A 17,500-nucleotide genomic window follows, 5' to 3' on the forward strand; every position below is an offset into this window, starting at 1 on the left:
CCGAGGTGAATTGGGTCCGAGACTATGTAACCAAGATGATCATCCCACATAAATTCCTCTCCAGATCTCTTAAGCTCTCGTTCGAACGCTGCAATGCCCCTGGTTAATTTATTAAACGCGGCTTGTACGTTTCCGCCTTTATGAAAGCATCTGAATTGTAAATGGTCGTCTTCATTCACGAAAACAACAAAAGTATTGTCTTTATTGCGAAATATACCACGTGCTTCCGGCCAATCACGGGCGCGACCTGAGCACGTTATCAGAGGCGACGTAGGATAAGTTGAAACGTTCAGTGACCCCAGACTTGGATCAGGAAATTGGGAAAGGCTTTTATATTCACCTTCAAATTCACCTGTAATGAAAATAAATTATGCAATTAAACGATAAATTAGCAAATTAATCAACCAACGGCTAAACAAATCAATCCATATATACTAATTCAAAAACCAGGAAGCCAATAAGGGCCCAGTTGCTCGAAGCATGTTCAGTGGTAATCATAGTTTAATTAGTACATGATCAAAATCGCAAGGTTGCCATGATATTTAATCCATGGTCTGCAACACGGGGCAGACTGTAACTCCATTTAAGTCAAGAAGGTAATCACTTGATCCATTAAGAGTGCGTTAACAAGAACCGAGCAGATCATTTCTGAGACCACTCTAGTCGGACTCTTTTCAAAGGCTAGCCCAAGTGCAAAGACTTGAAAAAACTAAAAATAGAAAAGGTTTTCCCTCACTTTTACTCCCTCTGGCAAAAAAAAACCGGAAGTAGGCTAGAGGAATGATCCATTATGATATTATGGAAGTTAACACAAAACTAATCCGGTTTCTAGATTTATTTTTACTGTCTTCTCTCCATCTCACAAATTCTCGACGTCTTGATTAGTACTTAAGCACTGATTTCTCTGCTGAACGCTACGCCAAGATCGGGAAATGCTTTCCTTTCCCGTTGTTAGCTACAAAGGGAACGGTATTTATCTCCCATTCGAAACGTCTTGTCCGATGGAGTGACCAATGCTTTGACGTTAAGTTTTGACCGGCATAGAAACTAGTAGAATACTTCGAGGAACGGGAAATTAGGCAACCAGCCTATGGCTTGCGAGCATATATCGAGATTGCAATTCATATAGAAACTGGCTCTGTAACGTCCCTCACCTTTTCGCCACTCACCTCCTAATCGCAAGAAAACCATACGAACCAGATTTTCAATGTTCCTCCTCTCCCCCCTAGAGCACAGGGCCGGTAAACTGTATCCCTCTATTGATCGCCGCGTTTGTATTCGAACAGATGACACGTAATCTGAACTCAACTGACCGTCGACAATCTTACGACTGTCCAAGTCTCTGGAGTGAAAATCGTTTTTGCGGTGTCTATGACATTCCTCGATAACTTCATCAAAAAGAGGAGCGAACACCTCATACGATTCTTTGTCTCCTGCTACTATCCCGGATGCCTGTTGCCATGGTACCCCTGGGTGGTCAACGCCAACTTGAATTGCTTTGTCAAGAGTGAAGCCCTTTGTGGTGGTTTCGTGTCTAATTTAACCATTTAAAAAAAAACTTTCGTTATAAAAAGCCACAATTATTTAGCCAGAACATAAGACCGCAAAATTCGTGTGTAGTTTGTCTGCAATAATTTCTTTTGTTTAGAGTCTTCCCTATTAAGTTACGTCTAAATTGTGAAGGTAAACGAAATAAAACACGAACCATTTATTTATAGTTAAGGACACAGCTAGAAATGGATCTCCTTGTCCTTTTAGTAATTATTCAGTTGATATATCGATATGACGATATGAAACAAGTTGTGCGGACGCAAAAAGTCTTAGGAACAGTGTTCAGCTTCATAAGTATCGGATTAAGTTTACAGTCACGCATTAATAGTATGTTGATCAGAATTCGTATATTTTCTGGCTCTAGGGACGAGAATGTAAAACTAAGGGTTTCTACACCACAACTACACCGTTTCCTTGGAGAAGATTCGAATCTTTTCCATTCCGAGCGATGGAAAATGAGCGCAGAATCAACTACTCCGATGATCAGAGCAAAAGATTGTCGCCGGATTTAAACAAATGAAGCGATTGGCAAACTATTGCTATCGAAAGGAATACAGTCAAGAAATTCAGGACGTATACAAAACATGGACCCCAGGTCCTGAGGTCCATGTCCAGAAATTCAGGCGATAAAATCGACATAACTCATGGACTGAATTATTAATCCAAAAACCTAAGGCCGCTGTTACACGTTGAAACTTTTCACTGAAACTTATGTCCAACTGCGCTGCAAAAAAAGGTTTATGCAGGCGTTGCACCGTGTATTTACATATAAGGTCGAAACTCGTTCGGAAACGTTGAAACTGCGTAACAAGGCCGAGCGAGACCAGTTTCACGAAGTGGTGTTACAAGGTGAAACTCCTGCTTTTATCACCACTGCGATTGCCGGGCCCTTTGCAGAGGTAGAAAGCGGTTCTACTTTTCGTGAAACTTGGCTCGCAACGGAAGTTCAAAAAAGTTTCACGAAACCGAACATTTTACACGGTGCAATACTTCCTGAAACTTCAAGTTTCAGCTAAAAGTTTCAACGTGTAACGGCGGCTTAACAGCGGCTTCACGCCGTACACGACTCGGAATTGGAGAATTGAAACTGTCGGTCGAGATCGGTTCAGTCTACAGCTAAAGAAACAAAACTTATCTGGAAAAAGGGTGCTTGCATCATCCAATCGCAAGATAATTCCCTTCTGTTTCACTTTCTTTTTTACGACTGCGATTATTTTTTGTGAGATAACTTAAGGAGTAATTCCGGGAATTATTTTGACACTCACGTGACCTGGAATGAAAATGTTTCTCTTTCGACTAAAGGGAGCCTGGTTTCCAAGGTTGTCTATGTATCTTTTCGATAAAATTGCAAAAAGAAATTGTGTTTAATTAAGGATCAACTTAATAAAGGCGTATCAGTGAGAATCACAAGCTGTTTTTGAGGATTTGCGAGTAAACAAAGCGCTTATTTGGATTGTCTTGTCGCCGATGTGATTGCAAAATCAACTTCCCTGTGCGATATGTCAGACATACATTACAAAATGTCACGTTACGTACCGCGTTGAAAAAAATATTTGAACGAAAGGGCAGTGGAAATTGTCTGTTTCTTATTAAGGCTAAATTTAGCCGAGCACGACAACATGCTTAGAAATTTCTTCAAAAAATTTTAGTGGTGTTTTTTGTGTTGCTCTTGTAAACTTTCGTCGATGGGTTTCATTCGCATGATGATTCTTGATTCCTTCTGAATGCCTTAGTTTCACTTTGTGACATTCTTGGATGTCAGTCAAAGTAAGCATTCTTTTAGAGAACTTGTTTTTGAAAGGAAATGCACTGGTATCGTATCAGTTACGCTGTACATTGTTCGAGGTAATGAATGCCAACAAATGAAGCAATAAGGAGATAAACCGCGTGATTTCACAATGTTGCTCTGTAGAAGACGTCAAGGCGGTACGTTGAATCAGTGTGCAAAAGTATAGGATAAATGAGCGAAATCTTTTAGCACTCGTTCACAGATCAAAGTTATTATTTTGTGGCAGGGTGGTGGTCTGACGGTTCCCTTAATTCTTTGCTCCGAACACTGATCGACAACACTTAGCCAACGTGAAATCCTATGACGGAATCATTAAAGTTACTGCTCGTTTCAATATGAAGTGAACATTTTTGGTGAATTGGCTAGAATATAAAATTAACATTTCCCGCGACGCTTCCACATAAAGTTTGTTTACCTCAAGCTCTCGTAAAGGTCTGGAGTGAGATGATTTGCCATCAAGTTATTGTGAAGGCGTAGATCAGGAAAATTTCCTCGAGGCGGTGGTCTCTCATAACCACACTTCTCTCTGTTCCACGGTTTCATGAAATACCTTACAAACACCTCTCTTGCTACATAGGCGCCACCTCCCAAAGCTACCATACCAACGAAACGGCCATCGGGAAGCAGATCCATCGCTGTGTGCTTTTCCCTTATTACAACCTTTTACTTAACACGGACCATGTGGCAAGTGATATAATTCAATTAATGACGTTTTGACCATTTTAATGACCAATTAGCGCTATGACATAATCAAGCCTATCAGCTCTCGCGCCCAACTGCAACCTCACTTTTAATTAATACTTGGCATCTGTTTAAGGATAACAGCACGTAGTTTCTTGGTGCGGAAGTCATAATTCTTCATCATCAACAAAAGAGTGAAATAATGAAATGAAAACGAAAATAATTTCAGAGTTTTCATTCCTTCTTCGAGTTCATGTCTGAAGTAAAAAACTGTCATCTTACATGTCTCGAGATGAATTTGCCAAGAATAAATTTTTGCGCTTAATTTAAATAATAGCAAATTCCTTGAACTTCAAAAAAATATGCCTGTTTACCGAGTCCTCGCATATATTAATAATAAGTTACCAAATGCAACCTCTTTTCGTCATTGCACAGTGTGTACGTAGGTTCTGAGTTCAATTGCCCTTTGAAGCTTCAAGTTTTCGTTATCACAACAAAAGTGCTTATTTCTTTTCACGAAAATTATACCGGGCGAGAAATGATTCTAATAGTTGTGCTGGCTAATCGAATGGTGGACCCCAGGAGCCATGAAAGAGAAAGAAGAAAAACGGTGCGCAACATTGGAGATTGAGTAGTCGCGTGTTAACGCACGCGACCACAGTATTGCTTACCGCCAAATTGCGTGTGTCTCCTCGCGTGGGCTCTCCGGCAATGACGCGGCTGTATCAAAGCGTAAGCAAGAATGATGGCGGCCAATGTAAGACGACGACAGGTCACTCACGAAAATAATAGAGGTACCTTAGCCTTTGTTTAGATATGGCACTAGCATATCTATATTTTAACAGAAGTCATGCGAACGTGATAATTATCTAGTTCTAGGGTTTAATCTCGCAGAAAAGAAGGAAGGCATGCAGCGCTCCCGAACCCTCGAACTTCGTCAGCGGGCTGAAGTAAGATCAGTTTTTCCGAATAATAATTTTGTTTGGACTGAAACATGTCGTGATTATTATTTGGCTAAAACTCCTGGTGAGGAACCAAGGCTTTGTGTTATAATGGGAAAAAATGATAATACCGGTAATATTTCGTTCTTTTCATCTTATTTGCCCTGCGCTAAGTTTATTTCCAACGATTGTTTTTCTTTTGAAATTATTTTGATATTGTTTAGCAATTGAGAACAGAACTTATAGATCAAATAGATGGTCAATTGAACGAGCTGCTAGATGATGTTTTACACGATGTGGATTCCTTAGAGCCTATGTCAGATTACAATCACAGGTTAGTTTCTTAATCACATTTTAAAAAGCTGTTATCACATGCAACTACAACCATGGACAAATTGTGTTGGAAAGTGCGCAAAAACATGAAAATCATAACTGTAATGCCTACAGAATAAGCGTCGGTACCCCCATTCCCCCTTTCAATGTTGGAATTTCTGTTAGACAAAAGTGTTTTGTCAACATTGCACAGGGGTGGAGAGCGGCAAAATGCACATAGAGTGAAGTTTTCCAACCCTTGTGGCGAAGGTTGTCTGAAAGCGCGCAACTCCGTCAACGCACTTTCATTTGACCAATCACAGCGATATTTTGCTTCTGCAACAGCCTCAAGCTAAATTTGTTGTGTTGATGATGTGCATGGCTCCATTGTCTTGAGAACAAAGACCTGTACCCCTAAGACCCTAAGACTCGAAAACGAAGAAAGTAAACCAAAACCTTCGATTTGGATAACCCAAGGCCTCAAAGTTGATTTTTAGGCCTAGGGTTTGCCAAATTGAGGGTTTGGGGTTACTTTTCTTCATTCTCGAGTCTTAGGTTCCTAGGGGGTCTTAGGGGGTTTTAGGGGTCTTTGTTTTCAAGACACCCTGCATAAATCATTGCATAAAATGTTGCAAACATTCAGGAGTATAATGGATTTGTCTGTCTCTGCTGTCCAAAATCATTTCAAATGCTCATGCTAGCAAGTTTTCTACATATATACCTGCACATGACCTTCTAAGATTCACATGAAATAATGGTTCTCAGGTCCGGTAACCCAAACTGTCTTCAGCTATGTATGCATTCAGGAGAGCTTGTATGCCAAATTTTTGTCAGTACAACAAATCAGTCAGGTTAAATAATAGAAAATTATGCACTGTCATTGCATTTACTTGCGTCTGTCTCTTATGGATCTTCCACCACTCTGTTTGAAGGGTTTCTCAAACAGAATTCCTATCACTTTTTTTATGACTGTTGGACTTAAATTAGGGTTGTGGCTTATCCACAACACCATCTCTTTTCGAGGAAATTTTGCATGGCTTGGTGTCTAAAATAGAAGTTTTTAGAAAATTTTAGCTGAAACAACAACTATTTAAGCATTAATTCAACCTTCCACCTATTGTTGTTTCAATCCTAAATCTTTCTCTTGATTAAATCTTTCAAGTGATTTATTTTTGCTTAAATTATTGAACAACTAAATTCCAACTGACATACCCTAGCATTTCCATTTTTCTTTAAAATTATGTTGTCTGTGGCAATATGCACCACATGCAAGGAAATACCAATCGATACAGTAGAATTTGCAAGTCAGTGTTCCTTTGTCTCGTTGCTTTTTGACATGGGAATGAAAATTAAATGTCCTTGGGACGAATGGAATTAAGAAGTTTGCTCACCCCATCAGGCTTTAAGTTCGCAAGATGGCTTGGTTATTATATGTACCACTTTTCAGTGGACTATCTTCCACTATAAGCAGCAAATTATAATACAGAAACATCTTATTGGAGAATATATTAAATGTTTGAAAAGGATGGAATTAAAGTGAAGATCCATGACTGCAGAGAGGTACTTTTTACAGTCAATAATTTGATCTTAGTTGATCTTGTAAATTGAAAATCAAGTAGCCATTAGTTTTGTCAAGACAAGTTTCCACAGAGAAGTAAGGCAGAACTTTGTCTCAGGTTCTTCAACAAATATATTTTCCCTGAAAATAGGAGGTGCATCTGTTATGGTTCTATTTTATATTTTTGTTCAAAATTGTTCAAACTAGTTCAATTTTGAGTTTTCCTTTGTTTCAGTATTATCATGATGAATATAAACAAAGAAAAACCGAAATTGAACTGGCTTGAAAAATTTTAACCAAGAAAAATCATCTTAATTATCTATGGATGCAGCTTATACACAAGTGCATAATTATACAGTATTTGTTCATATGTGGACAAAGCCTCCAATATTTTGAACTTTCTAACAAACATGTGGTATTGTATCAGTGACAGCCTCATTTGATAATATTATAGTAATTATAATATAAAAATATAATTATTATATATAAGTGCCTTTAAATGTCAATAATGCATTTTGTTTGTTTTGTAGAGATAAATTGAATGGAAGAAAAGTGTTTGTTCCTAGGGAGTCGGTCTTAACGTAAGTACATCATTGAAACAGTCCTGTTGTTTGTCATAATAGGTTGATAATCAGTCCATTAATGTACATATACAATCCCTCCTTGAGTAATATCCAATGGCATAAGATATATAATGTGACTAAGGGATGGCTGTAATAAATTATGTGATAATAATATATATTAATAACATGGGTGACAAATTACTCCTTAATTTAGGCATGAAATTTCAGCGTTAATTTATAATTTCACATGTGAAATTACAAAATTGCCATGGTAACATCTCTTGTATCTCGATCAGAGCCAAGATGGCATCTAGATTTAAGACAGTGACCATTGAAGAAGTTACGAAATTAAAAGGAGCGGCAGAAAATTTAAATACGTGAAAGAGCACAATTAACTGGGTGAGAGTTTTTGAGAAGTGATGTGACGAAAATAGCCTTGAGAAAAACCTGGAGATGATTCTTCCCGAGCAGTTGGATAAAGTACTAGAGCGATTTTACAATTACGGTTGTGAGCGTAATTTGTCACCCACGACATTAAACGGTAATCAAATGGTTTTCTCGTGAAATTAGGAAATAATTTCACTCGCATTTTGTCAAAATTCTGATAATTATCAGAATTTTGACAAAACGCGCATCACATTATTTCCTAATTTCACTGGTCGCCATTTGATTACACATACTAATTTTCTGGCAACTGTCCAGGATGTCGTTTTGCTCATGTGACATCAATCTGATTTATAGCATGACACCCTTTTACTGGAATAAAATAATTGTCCTTCCGGAAAGATTGTTTGTGTGTATGGTTACGTTTGAAAGTGCAGTAAAGACACATCATCCACATTGTGGAATTGGGCCTAGTAAAGCCAATGGGACCTGATAAGGACATTATTTTGCCTCTTGGAAATAATTATCAAGACCTCTAGCTAGGTCATGTTGCTCAACATAAAATATTTGTATCATTTTTATGTTAAGTTAATCTTTCCAAATTTCATAACGGTGTCCCTGAACTTGCAAAAAGGCTAACCATTTAGCACCCCTGACACCAAGCAATCCCGAATCTGTAGTAAAATTACTGCTAAGACCTTAATCATCAAAATATGTCCTTAAGACATCAAATCGTTAAAATCAGTGCTCCACTTAAATGCACAGATCTCATGAAAGTCAGATCAGGAAGATAACAATTTAAGCTCAGGTGATTTTGGCAAGATTTCAGAGAAGAATCCTGAGCACATTTTAAATAAGAAATGGTTTATTCAAGATAAGAAATTTAGATTGCTTTCTCCCATTCTGATTATCATCTCCTATTATTTCTTTGCAGAGAACTTTTAAAAGTAAATCATATCAAGACTATTTACAACATCTTTGTAGCTTTACTCATTCTGTTAATTATCAATACTGTGGTGTATGATTACATAGATACAGGAAGGTCAGTGTAACCGTACTTTCCATTTACATAACAATCAAATAGTTAGGCCATTGTTTCTAGTCCTTTTTTTGAAAGCAAGCTCAGGTGCAAAGTCTTTCTTTTGAAAATCACTGTTTGCTTAGATGTAATGTGAAACCATTATTGCCTTATATAAGGCTTTCTATCTGAGCCAAAAATACAGTTGCACCTTTAGATTAAGAGCAGTCCTTCTTTTGCAGCTTAGTCAGTCAAACGCAAGGAAAAGACAAGCATGAGGCCATGTCTTCTTGTGCTTGACTTACTAAGTGGCGATTAAGAGGGATTGCTTGTAGTCTATATACAGTACCTAATGTCTTTAAGGGTTTCTGTAATCATATGTTTACTAGGAGAAGTAATATGCCTATTGCCCAACCCCCAGATTCAAGGGCTTTCCTTTATCTGGTCTGATACTCCTCAGAGTTGAACCCACAAAGGACTAATTAGTCCTCACTAGCATACCTCATTATGACAATCAAGCTTCATCAATCGCCATAACAATGAAGGTGAACTAGCCTAGGATGGCTTGGAAAATTGGTTGAGGTGTTTAATACACAGTAGATCAATGTGGCCTTAAGTTTGTTTTATTCTCAAATTTAGACAAAAAAACTGAGATTGGTTTTGAGAGTTGAAAAAATGGCATAAGTCTGTATTCATGAAATGGTTGCTTCAGAAAATATAAGTATATAACAGTTACTGTACTCGCAAGATCTTATGAATATTTAGCTTAACATCAGATGGATTTCTTGAGATACTTTCAGCACTGTAAAATACTCTGAGGGAGCAGTTACTAAGAGCCTTGTGATGAATTTTCTGTTCTTCTCAGGCTTTCAATAGATCTATCAATCCTTAAATGGGCATTTGGCAAGCCTTCAAGTGTTGTAAGCATTTGGTTAGTCATGAAAGCACTGGCTTTGACAGCATTTCCACTTTTCATGGCATGGCATACAAACAGGCATTCATGGCTTCCAATTCCAGATGTTGTCTGGCTTCTTTTGTACATTACCTACCTGGCTGTGTTTGTAGTATTTCCTGTCCAGGAAGTTTCCCAACACAATTTGCCTCCTGCATCCACAATCATCATACTGGCTGAACAGGTAATTGCTTTAATTGGATACTCCGAAATCAGAATGCACTGTACTAGGTGTTTATAATAACTAGATACTACTCTTTGCAAATACTCTGTGGGTTCTTTTTACGTCCCACAGGGTTATGAACGTTGATGGGTTGTGAGACGGGGCCTTATACAGTTTATTATTAATTTGTTGTATGAAGGAAATTATATATGCATCCCATGGCGCAAAAAGGACTGATGATGAAGGAATATGCTAGAAACACATGTAGTTTACTTACTGTTCATTGGTTGTGTCTTCAAGAGCACTGTATTACCACCAATAAGAATTATTGTTTAAATTTATCGCCTTTATGGGTAGAACAGTTACCTCTCAACATGGTACTTTGATCAAAAAATTGTCTTTTTGTTTTTTGGATTTCAAAACTATGTTAACTAAACACTATATAAGTGACCCAAGTTTGAAGCCTTAATTTCAAAAATACCCCTGTTTATTTTAACTGGTACAGTGTATTTTCCTATTTAATTGTCCACCGTTACTAACTTTTAGATCTTGACAATTAAAGCTGGATCGAGGAAAAAATGATGTCAAACACTCACTAGTTTAAGAATGCATTGCATGGGAGTTGCAGGTTTTCAGTCTGATAAACTCATGTTTTGCATAAATAATAAACTGCATTTATATGCTGAAATTTCTATTGAGTGAATGACATCACTTTTCCCTAGATCCAACCCTCTGAGGTTTTAACATAAGTAATGGTGGACAGTGGAATCCAAAAATTCCACTCAAAGTAAACAGCCTTTGGATAAAAATCAAAGCTCAAAATTTTGCCTATCAAGTGTTAAGCAACTGCCACTTTCAAAATTTGAAGAAAAAAGGAAGTCATTTTTTGATCATAGTACCACTTTAAAATTCAAATTGGAACTCTGTTTCTTCCTGTACAGAACTGTAATGACCTCCATTTCAAGAGTGTTTTCCACAGATTTATTCTACAATATTTTTTTCACTCCAGAACCTTCTATCAATCTCTTAAGTTCTATCTACATATCTGCAGTGATGGACTAGTGCTGTTTATGGAAGATGGCATTGTCCAGGTTAGATTGGATTGGAGAAAAACAACTCATTCTATTGAACAGAAAAAGGGGTTAACAGTTTTAATCAAAATGGGGAGTGTTGAAGAATTCTTCAAAGTTTGGTTGTATTAAATTTCAGATTCGATTAATGCTCAAAGTTCATGCCTTTGTCAGAGAAACTGCTCCTAAGGTCCTATCTTTCCAAAAGAACTGTAAAGGTAGGAGACAGGTTTAGTGTGGTAATTTGTCTCATGATAATTGTCAAAGGAAATCTAAGAAATTTTGAGTTTTATATCAAATACTAACCATAAGTTTAGAACAGGCATTTGTGTCAGTTAATACTGAGAAATTCTTTATCATTATAGCCTCGCTTTTCAGGAGAATTCAGTTTTTTGTCTTTAAATTTGAGTGTTTTTTTTTTACTCATTTCCGTGCCTCTGTCTAAGTGAGATTTTATGATTATGATGATGATGATGATGGGCAGATTCTTGGACTACATGGAGTTTTATGTGTATTTGGATTGTTTTATGTACATGTATGAGAGAAATGTTCTTAGCCAATGTTAAATAATTTTAGGGAGGTATCATGAACAGATGAATGGCACTGGAGTAGCCTCAGGTGAGAGTCGTACAGGGCATCATGCAGTCAACATGATGTTTTAATTGTTACATAATTATCAGTGTTAGCAATCAGGAACTCTAAGCTCAGCAAAGCTGGGTTATATCAAGGTTTATTAAATTGGGTAGTTCCAGAAAATATCCACACCTTGTTATTATAACCCTTTGACCCCTGGGAGTGAGACCTGACAGATTTTACTCTGTCTAATGCCAGACAATTTTACTTACTGTCAATGGGTTAAATGGTCAATGCATGGAAATTGCAGAAGGGCTTAGGATGGCAAAAGGAAATTTTTCAAAGAACAGTATGAAGCTAACCAATATTTGAATTTCTAGTCATTTCTTAAGGACGGTGCCTACTAATTAAAGATATTTTTGCCCCGGTGTGTGATTATGCAGGAGATTGTAGATCTTAACAAGTGTTATTGAAATCCAAAAAGAAAATTGGGGATAACCACACATTTTTCAAAGATAATTCATGAATAATCTTTGTAAAAAGCTTTAAAATACAAGGCGTTCTTTCTCAAATTGAAGTTTAATTATCTCTCAAAAATGCATGGTTACCCCCAATTTTCTTTTTGGATACCAAGAGTACTTACGAAGGTCTACTTTTTCCGGATAGTTTTAAACCGCGCAAAAATGTCCTGTATTAGTAAGCATCACCGATAGGAAATCCGAGTATCTCGAGATGCGCAGAACGTGTGCGCAATAACAATAGTAGGCACCATCCTTAAAAGAAGGTGGTATGACATGGGAATTAATTGCAATAAATAACTCTGCTATGGATTAAGGCCAGTGCCCTGAGGTCATTAGTCCCCTGGCCAATAACACAACAAGCTAAGGTTATTATAAGAACCTGATGTTGAACACACAGCAACCATAATCCCACCAGTTTCTTTAAAGACCCAGGTTTTCAGTCCAGCTGGTTAACTCAAACCCAAAACTTCCACACGGTAGTGAAGCTCACTGTCTTTTTTGTTGTTGTTGTTGTTGTTGTTGTTGTTGTTGTTGTTGTTTTAAAGGAGTGACATCAGCTGAGTCAACACAATCTCATCCAGCCGATCACAGCATGGATGACTATAGCAACAGAGATGTTAAAGACCAAGGAGTCAGCCACACACTCCCTGACTTTGGACAGTACTTGTATTTCCTGTTTTGTCCCACCCTGATATACAGAGATCAATATCCCATGTAAGACAACTTTGAACAAATCACTCTGACAGTCAAACAAACATAACCCATGCTGACCGAAGATTACAGTAAGGATGAAACCATAGATGCGTACAATAGGTTTTGCAGGTTACGTTTGTTCCAATTTACCCTTAGTTTTGTTCCAGTCAGACTTCAATTCTACATCTCTCTTGACATGAGTAGTGTAATACTCTTTCAACTGAGTGAACCTGCTTATTAACTCTTACCTTACATAGCAACATGGATTTTAAACTGCCTGAAAAATTTTGTCATGTATTAGCTAGAGTTTAGCGGACATGGTTTGAGCTCCCTGATGGCTCCCACGTCAACAATATTAGTCCCTGGGGAGTTTAAGAAACAACAACGCCACAAAAAAATAAGATCATTGGTTAAAAGAGGATATTAAATAATCGTCCTGCATGTCCAGCACAGCTTTTAGCAAATATGTTTGCTGCCCTCTGCATATCAACGACAGGAAATCACCAAATTTGAGGTTTTGACGACAACGTAAACATGCAAAAGAGGATCTTTCATTCTTTATTTTCACTCTGAAACCCCTCGTACCAATTTATTTTTAGTATACTTTGCCTGTGTGGTAGGATGTCAATGAGTCTAAATAATCGTAAAAGACTTATGATAGAGCCAAGTTATATTTTTTTATTAGGTGACATTTTTGTCGACTAGCTGTCTTTTGGTAGATCTTAAGGTCCCTACTCACTGTGGCAGTAGTCAGATAAAAATTAACAAGAGATACTCTTCAGCAGGAAAGGGTGAAATGCCATAGAGTTCCCATTGGACAAGTATAATAGTGAAAATGGTTTTTTAATCCTTTCTGTCCAAGTCAGATCTGACAGACTGTTTGCATGTGAAATTGTGCAGCCTTAGGTAGTGTCAGTGGGAACAAAACTTAATGTCTTGAGAAAGTGAAAATTCCATCAGGGTGACTTTTAGGTCAATTTAAGGACGGTGCCTACTATTGTTATTGCGCATACGTTCTGCGCATCTCGAGATACTCGGATTTCCTATGGGTAGTGCTTATTAATACTAGCAAGTGCTCTTGGTATCCAAAAAGAGAATTGGGGGTAACCACGCATTTTTGAGAGATAATTAAGCTTCAATTTGGAAAAGAACGTCATCCATTGCTTTGTATTTTAAAACTTTTTACAAATGTTGTTGATTAATTATCTTCGAAAAATGCGTAGTTACCCCCAACTTTCTTTTTGGATTTCAGTAAGACTTGTTAAGATCTGCTTTTACCGCATATTCAGTAAGCCGCGCAAAAATACCTTTGACTTAGTAGGCACCGTCCTTAATACCCAAGTATTAACAACATCCGGGTGCACTCAAAACTATGTCCCTTTAAACCTTTCAGTCCTGTGTGTGAGACCTATAGATTTTACTCTGTTTAACGCCATCCTATTTTACTCGTCAGTGTGGGCCGCTTCAGGTAAGAATGGATCAACACGGAAATCCACTCCTGTGGCACTAGAAACTGCAATGATAAAGATAAGGTTCCCTGTATATCATGGAATAGTTCACACCCATAATAATTTATTACTGTATACATGATGGATCGTTGAAAATTACTCTTGAATTCTGCACTGGTTTTTTTTTAGGACACCTTGCATTAGATGGAATTATGTAGTATCCAATGCATTACAAACACTGGCATGCATTTTCTACACCTACTATCTGTTTGCTCGCTTCTGTGTACCTGTGTTCAGAAATATTGGAAAGCAAAATTGGAGTTTTAAGTAAGTTTTTACATTATTGTTAATAGTTATAATTGTTGTGTCACTTTGCAGTCTTTTTCTTCCGAGAAGAACGTAATATCGATTAAAAGGTGTCAATTACATGTATCAACTAGTGGGACTCTTTTGCCAACACTAACAACATCAAATAATGCGAGTAGTTTCTTTATGAAACCCTCAAGGAGGCTTCATCCTTTTGACAGACATTGTAAAGATCCCTTAATTTTTTTCCTTGTATCATTGCAAGATTTTCAGAAGGTTGTTTTAACCTCCTGAACGTCCTTTCACTAGTCCAAGGGTTTCCAATAACATGTATGTCCAGAAATTCACATAAATACCGGTAGATGCACAGCCGACATCGATAAGGAACAGAAAGTATGCCTTTAAGTCTCGATTAAGTCTAAGGATTTTCTACCTATTTCAGCAACTTTTGAAGTAGATACTTGGGCTCAACCTCGTTCCCAGGGTCTCCCTGTCGTTGACAAAGGAGGCAGAAAAGAGAGACCCTGGGAACGAGGTTGGCCTGGGCTAATCAATGTAAGTGGAGGTTACTCTTATCTTTTACAAGGGTTTGAGTGAAAATCAAGGCAGAGTAGCTGGCCGTGAGAGGCGCATTTCTGACATGCAGGCGGCGGTATACCGCCAGTGACCGGCTTCTAATGAAAACCATGTCAGGTGGCTGGTTTGAGTAGAGTAGTCGACTGTATCAACAAGGGGTCTAACAGTTCCTTTCTCAAAAGATCTCTGTGGGCATCCCGTTTTTTGAAAGCTTATTCCCTAACAACAGATTTCAAAAGCAAAATTGATGACCATGTTTAGAAGACTTCAAGTTATCATAGTCAAAATTAGTTTTAACCTTAGGTTTGCAAGAATCTGCCTTAATTTTTTTTTCAGTTAAGGGGAAAAAGTAGCTGACATCTCTGTGTGAAGTATCTGATGTTTTTCATTGGCTGTCAGCTTATTGAAACTACTGCCAGACTTAAAAAATCGTGTAGAGCCTCAGGGTAATTCTCCACCTATATCCAGAAACGCAAAATATGACATGCTCATCGGTTTTTGGATAAATTATGTCGCTTACCATACACCTTATTCCAAAATGGCCGCCAACTTAGTATTCTTTTGTTTGATTGCAAATTTGCAAGGAAACAAAAGAATACTAAATTGGTGGCCATTTTGGAGTAAGGTGTTTATGTTTACAGCAGAAGAAGAAGAAGAATATTCATTAAATAAATTGAGAAGTAGAGTTACAAAGACGCGTAAGTTACTCTTAGCACCTGTAATCAGTTTGAAATTGAAAACCAAGGCAAGGGGGATGGATACTTCGTGAGGTTTATCAAAATCATATTGGGCATCTCCTTTCATGGATTTCTTGGCATACTGTAGCTCGTACTCCCATACTCTCAAATCAAGTGTAAGGGCTGCAGGGCCTTACATGTTGCCGGTAAGTTTCAATGCGTCACAGATTACTGCAAGTGGGCTTAATATTGGTACATTTTGTGTGTTATTTGATAAAAGTAATGACTTGTGGTTTCAGGAATTTCAGCCTGTCAGTGTTCAGCTGTATGCTGCCAGGGACCATGGTCCTTGTGCTGGCTTTTTTTGCCATTCTTCATTCCTGGTTGAATGCCTTTGCAGAAATGACTCGGTTTGCTGACAGAATGTTTTATAAGGTGCGCTTGACTTGTGGTTATTACAGTTAGCTTAACTAAAACATTTGCTGTTCTGGTACCTCATACTTTATTCCAGAGTGGCGGCCATTTTCCAAAATATGCCCATGCATTGTGGAGGGGGGTTTTAGTTAACATTGACATCATTTTATATGTTAGAGTGTTTTTTGCTTTATGTTGAAAAGTCGTTTTTACTTTTTTTTTTAACTTCTCTGTGATGAATTTCATTGCTAGTTTAGTTTATCAAAATGTTTAATGAACGCTTGACGAGACGGAAACACTCAAATTGGCACCGGGAGTACAAGGCCCGTTTGCGGCCTTACACTTTTGGTATCACTTGCCCAACGGATCTGCCAAGCAAGGGCCGTTTAGCTTCATAACCACCGAGTCGTTTCCGTTGCATAAATTTGTTTGTAGCCGGGTCGAATACTTGTCTCTGGCTTCTTCTGTGTGTTAGTTTCCCTATCAGACTCTCGTTGAAATACGGAACAAACAGCTTTTGTGGAATGTTCTTTGCCATAAACCTGCGGTTTTCTTAATTCTAGACCGTGAACATAAGTCATAGATATTGCTGGTTGACATATTTCTCTGTGTTGTATGACTTCGATTTGCTTACTTGATTCCTTTGGTGGTGTGATATTAATGGTTGCAATAAAGAGCTCAGGAAATGCAAATCAAGAATCAATTCCTTGCAGGCTTTTTAAAGTTGATCGCCGTCCTTTCCAGTTATATTCTTGTATATAGCCGGTATTCAATGTAAACATGTTATTCCAATAACAGCGAACTCCTATTTTGAAACGAAACCCTCATTGCCGGTGTCAGCAATGTAAAATGATATCGTTTTATCATGTTACTTACAGGATTGGTGGAACTCTAGCTCTTATGCTGACTACTATCGTTCATGGAACATAGTGGTTCATGATTGGCTGCATGCTTACATCTATCAGGACGTCTACAGGGTATGTAACATAATGAGGAGAGTATTACGCTTCGAAAATAGAGCGCAATATAGCAACTTGAATCCTCAGTTAATCTTATGGAGCTATTGTGTCCTAGATCTTTAGGGCCAAAACAAATAAGTTACACATTAGAATTTTATGGGAAAGTCCATAACAAAAATTTTTCTTTTGTCCATATTAATGATATCTTGTATTTCCATTACCAGGGCTAAGTGAATTCTCCGAGTTCACTCTGAATTGGTCGATTAATACGCCGACCTTCTGATTTGGCAACGAGCACGAAATGGAGAACCAGAACGACTTTTAAAATTAACGTCCTAGTCTCAAATCTAC

General features: G+C 37.8%; 2 protein-coding genes across 5 annotated transcripts in view; one reads left to right on the top strand and one right to left on the bottom strand.

Moving 5' to 3' along the window:
• The window catches only part of LOC138051150 (creatine kinase M-type-like), an 18,546-nt gene extending 14,505 nt beyond the window's left edge, over positions 1-4,041 (bottom strand). Inside the window, exons 1-3 of one of the 2 annotated variants that reach the window (XM_068897308.1) lie at positions 3,756-4,041; positions 1,155-1,534; positions 1-352 (exon numbers count right to left, since the gene is read on the bottom strand). The exon at positions 1-352 is cut by the window's left edge and continues 49 nt beyond it. In XM_068897308.1, the coding sequence (XP_068753409.1) occupies positions 1-352; positions 1,155-1,534; positions 3,756-3,973 (950 nt within the window). In that variant the 5' untranslated portion in view covers positions 3,974-4,041. The remainder of the gene's footprint in view (positions 353-1,154; positions 1,535-3,755) is intronic. The other variant, XM_068897315.1, reaches the window with a different exon arrangement.
• A 640-nt stretch (positions 4,042-4,681) lies between these two features.
• LOC138045390 (sterol O-acyltransferase 1-like) overlaps positions 4,682-17,500 on the top strand; it is a 16,379-nt gene continuing 3,560 nt past the window's right edge. The window contains exons 1-12 of one of the 3 annotated variants that reach the window (XM_068891984.1): positions 4,682-4,815; positions 4,895-4,971; positions 5,187-5,296; positions 7,363-7,413; positions 8,714-8,821; positions 9,663-9,933; positions 11,122-11,200; positions 11,559-11,600; positions 12,622-12,790; positions 14,407-14,544; positions 16,076-16,211; positions 17,069-17,167. In XM_068891984.1, the coding sequence (XP_068748085.1) occupies positions 4,764-4,815; positions 4,895-4,971; positions 5,187-5,296; positions 7,363-7,413; positions 8,714-8,821; positions 9,663-9,933; positions 11,122-11,200; positions 11,559-11,600; positions 12,622-12,790; positions 14,407-14,544; positions 16,076-16,211; positions 17,069-17,167 (1,332 nt within the window). In that variant the 5' untranslated portion in view covers positions 4,682-4,763. The remainder of the gene's footprint in view (positions 4,816-4,894; positions 4,972-5,186; positions 5,297-7,362; positions 7,414-8,713; positions 8,822-9,662; positions 9,934-11,121; positions 11,201-11,558; positions 11,601-12,621; positions 12,791-14,406; positions 14,545-16,075; positions 16,212-17,068; positions 17,168-17,500) is intronic. The other 2 variants (XM_068891920.1, XM_068892052.1) reach the window with 2 other exon arrangements.

This window comes from Montipora capricornis, chromosome 1 (assembly GCF_036669925.1).
Source record: "Montipora capricornis isolate CH-2021 chromosome 1, ASM3666992v2, whole genome shotgun sequence".
NCBI classification, from domain to species: domain Eukaryota; kingdom Metazoa; phylum Cnidaria; class Anthozoa; order Scleractinia; family Acroporidae; genus Montipora; species Montipora capricornis.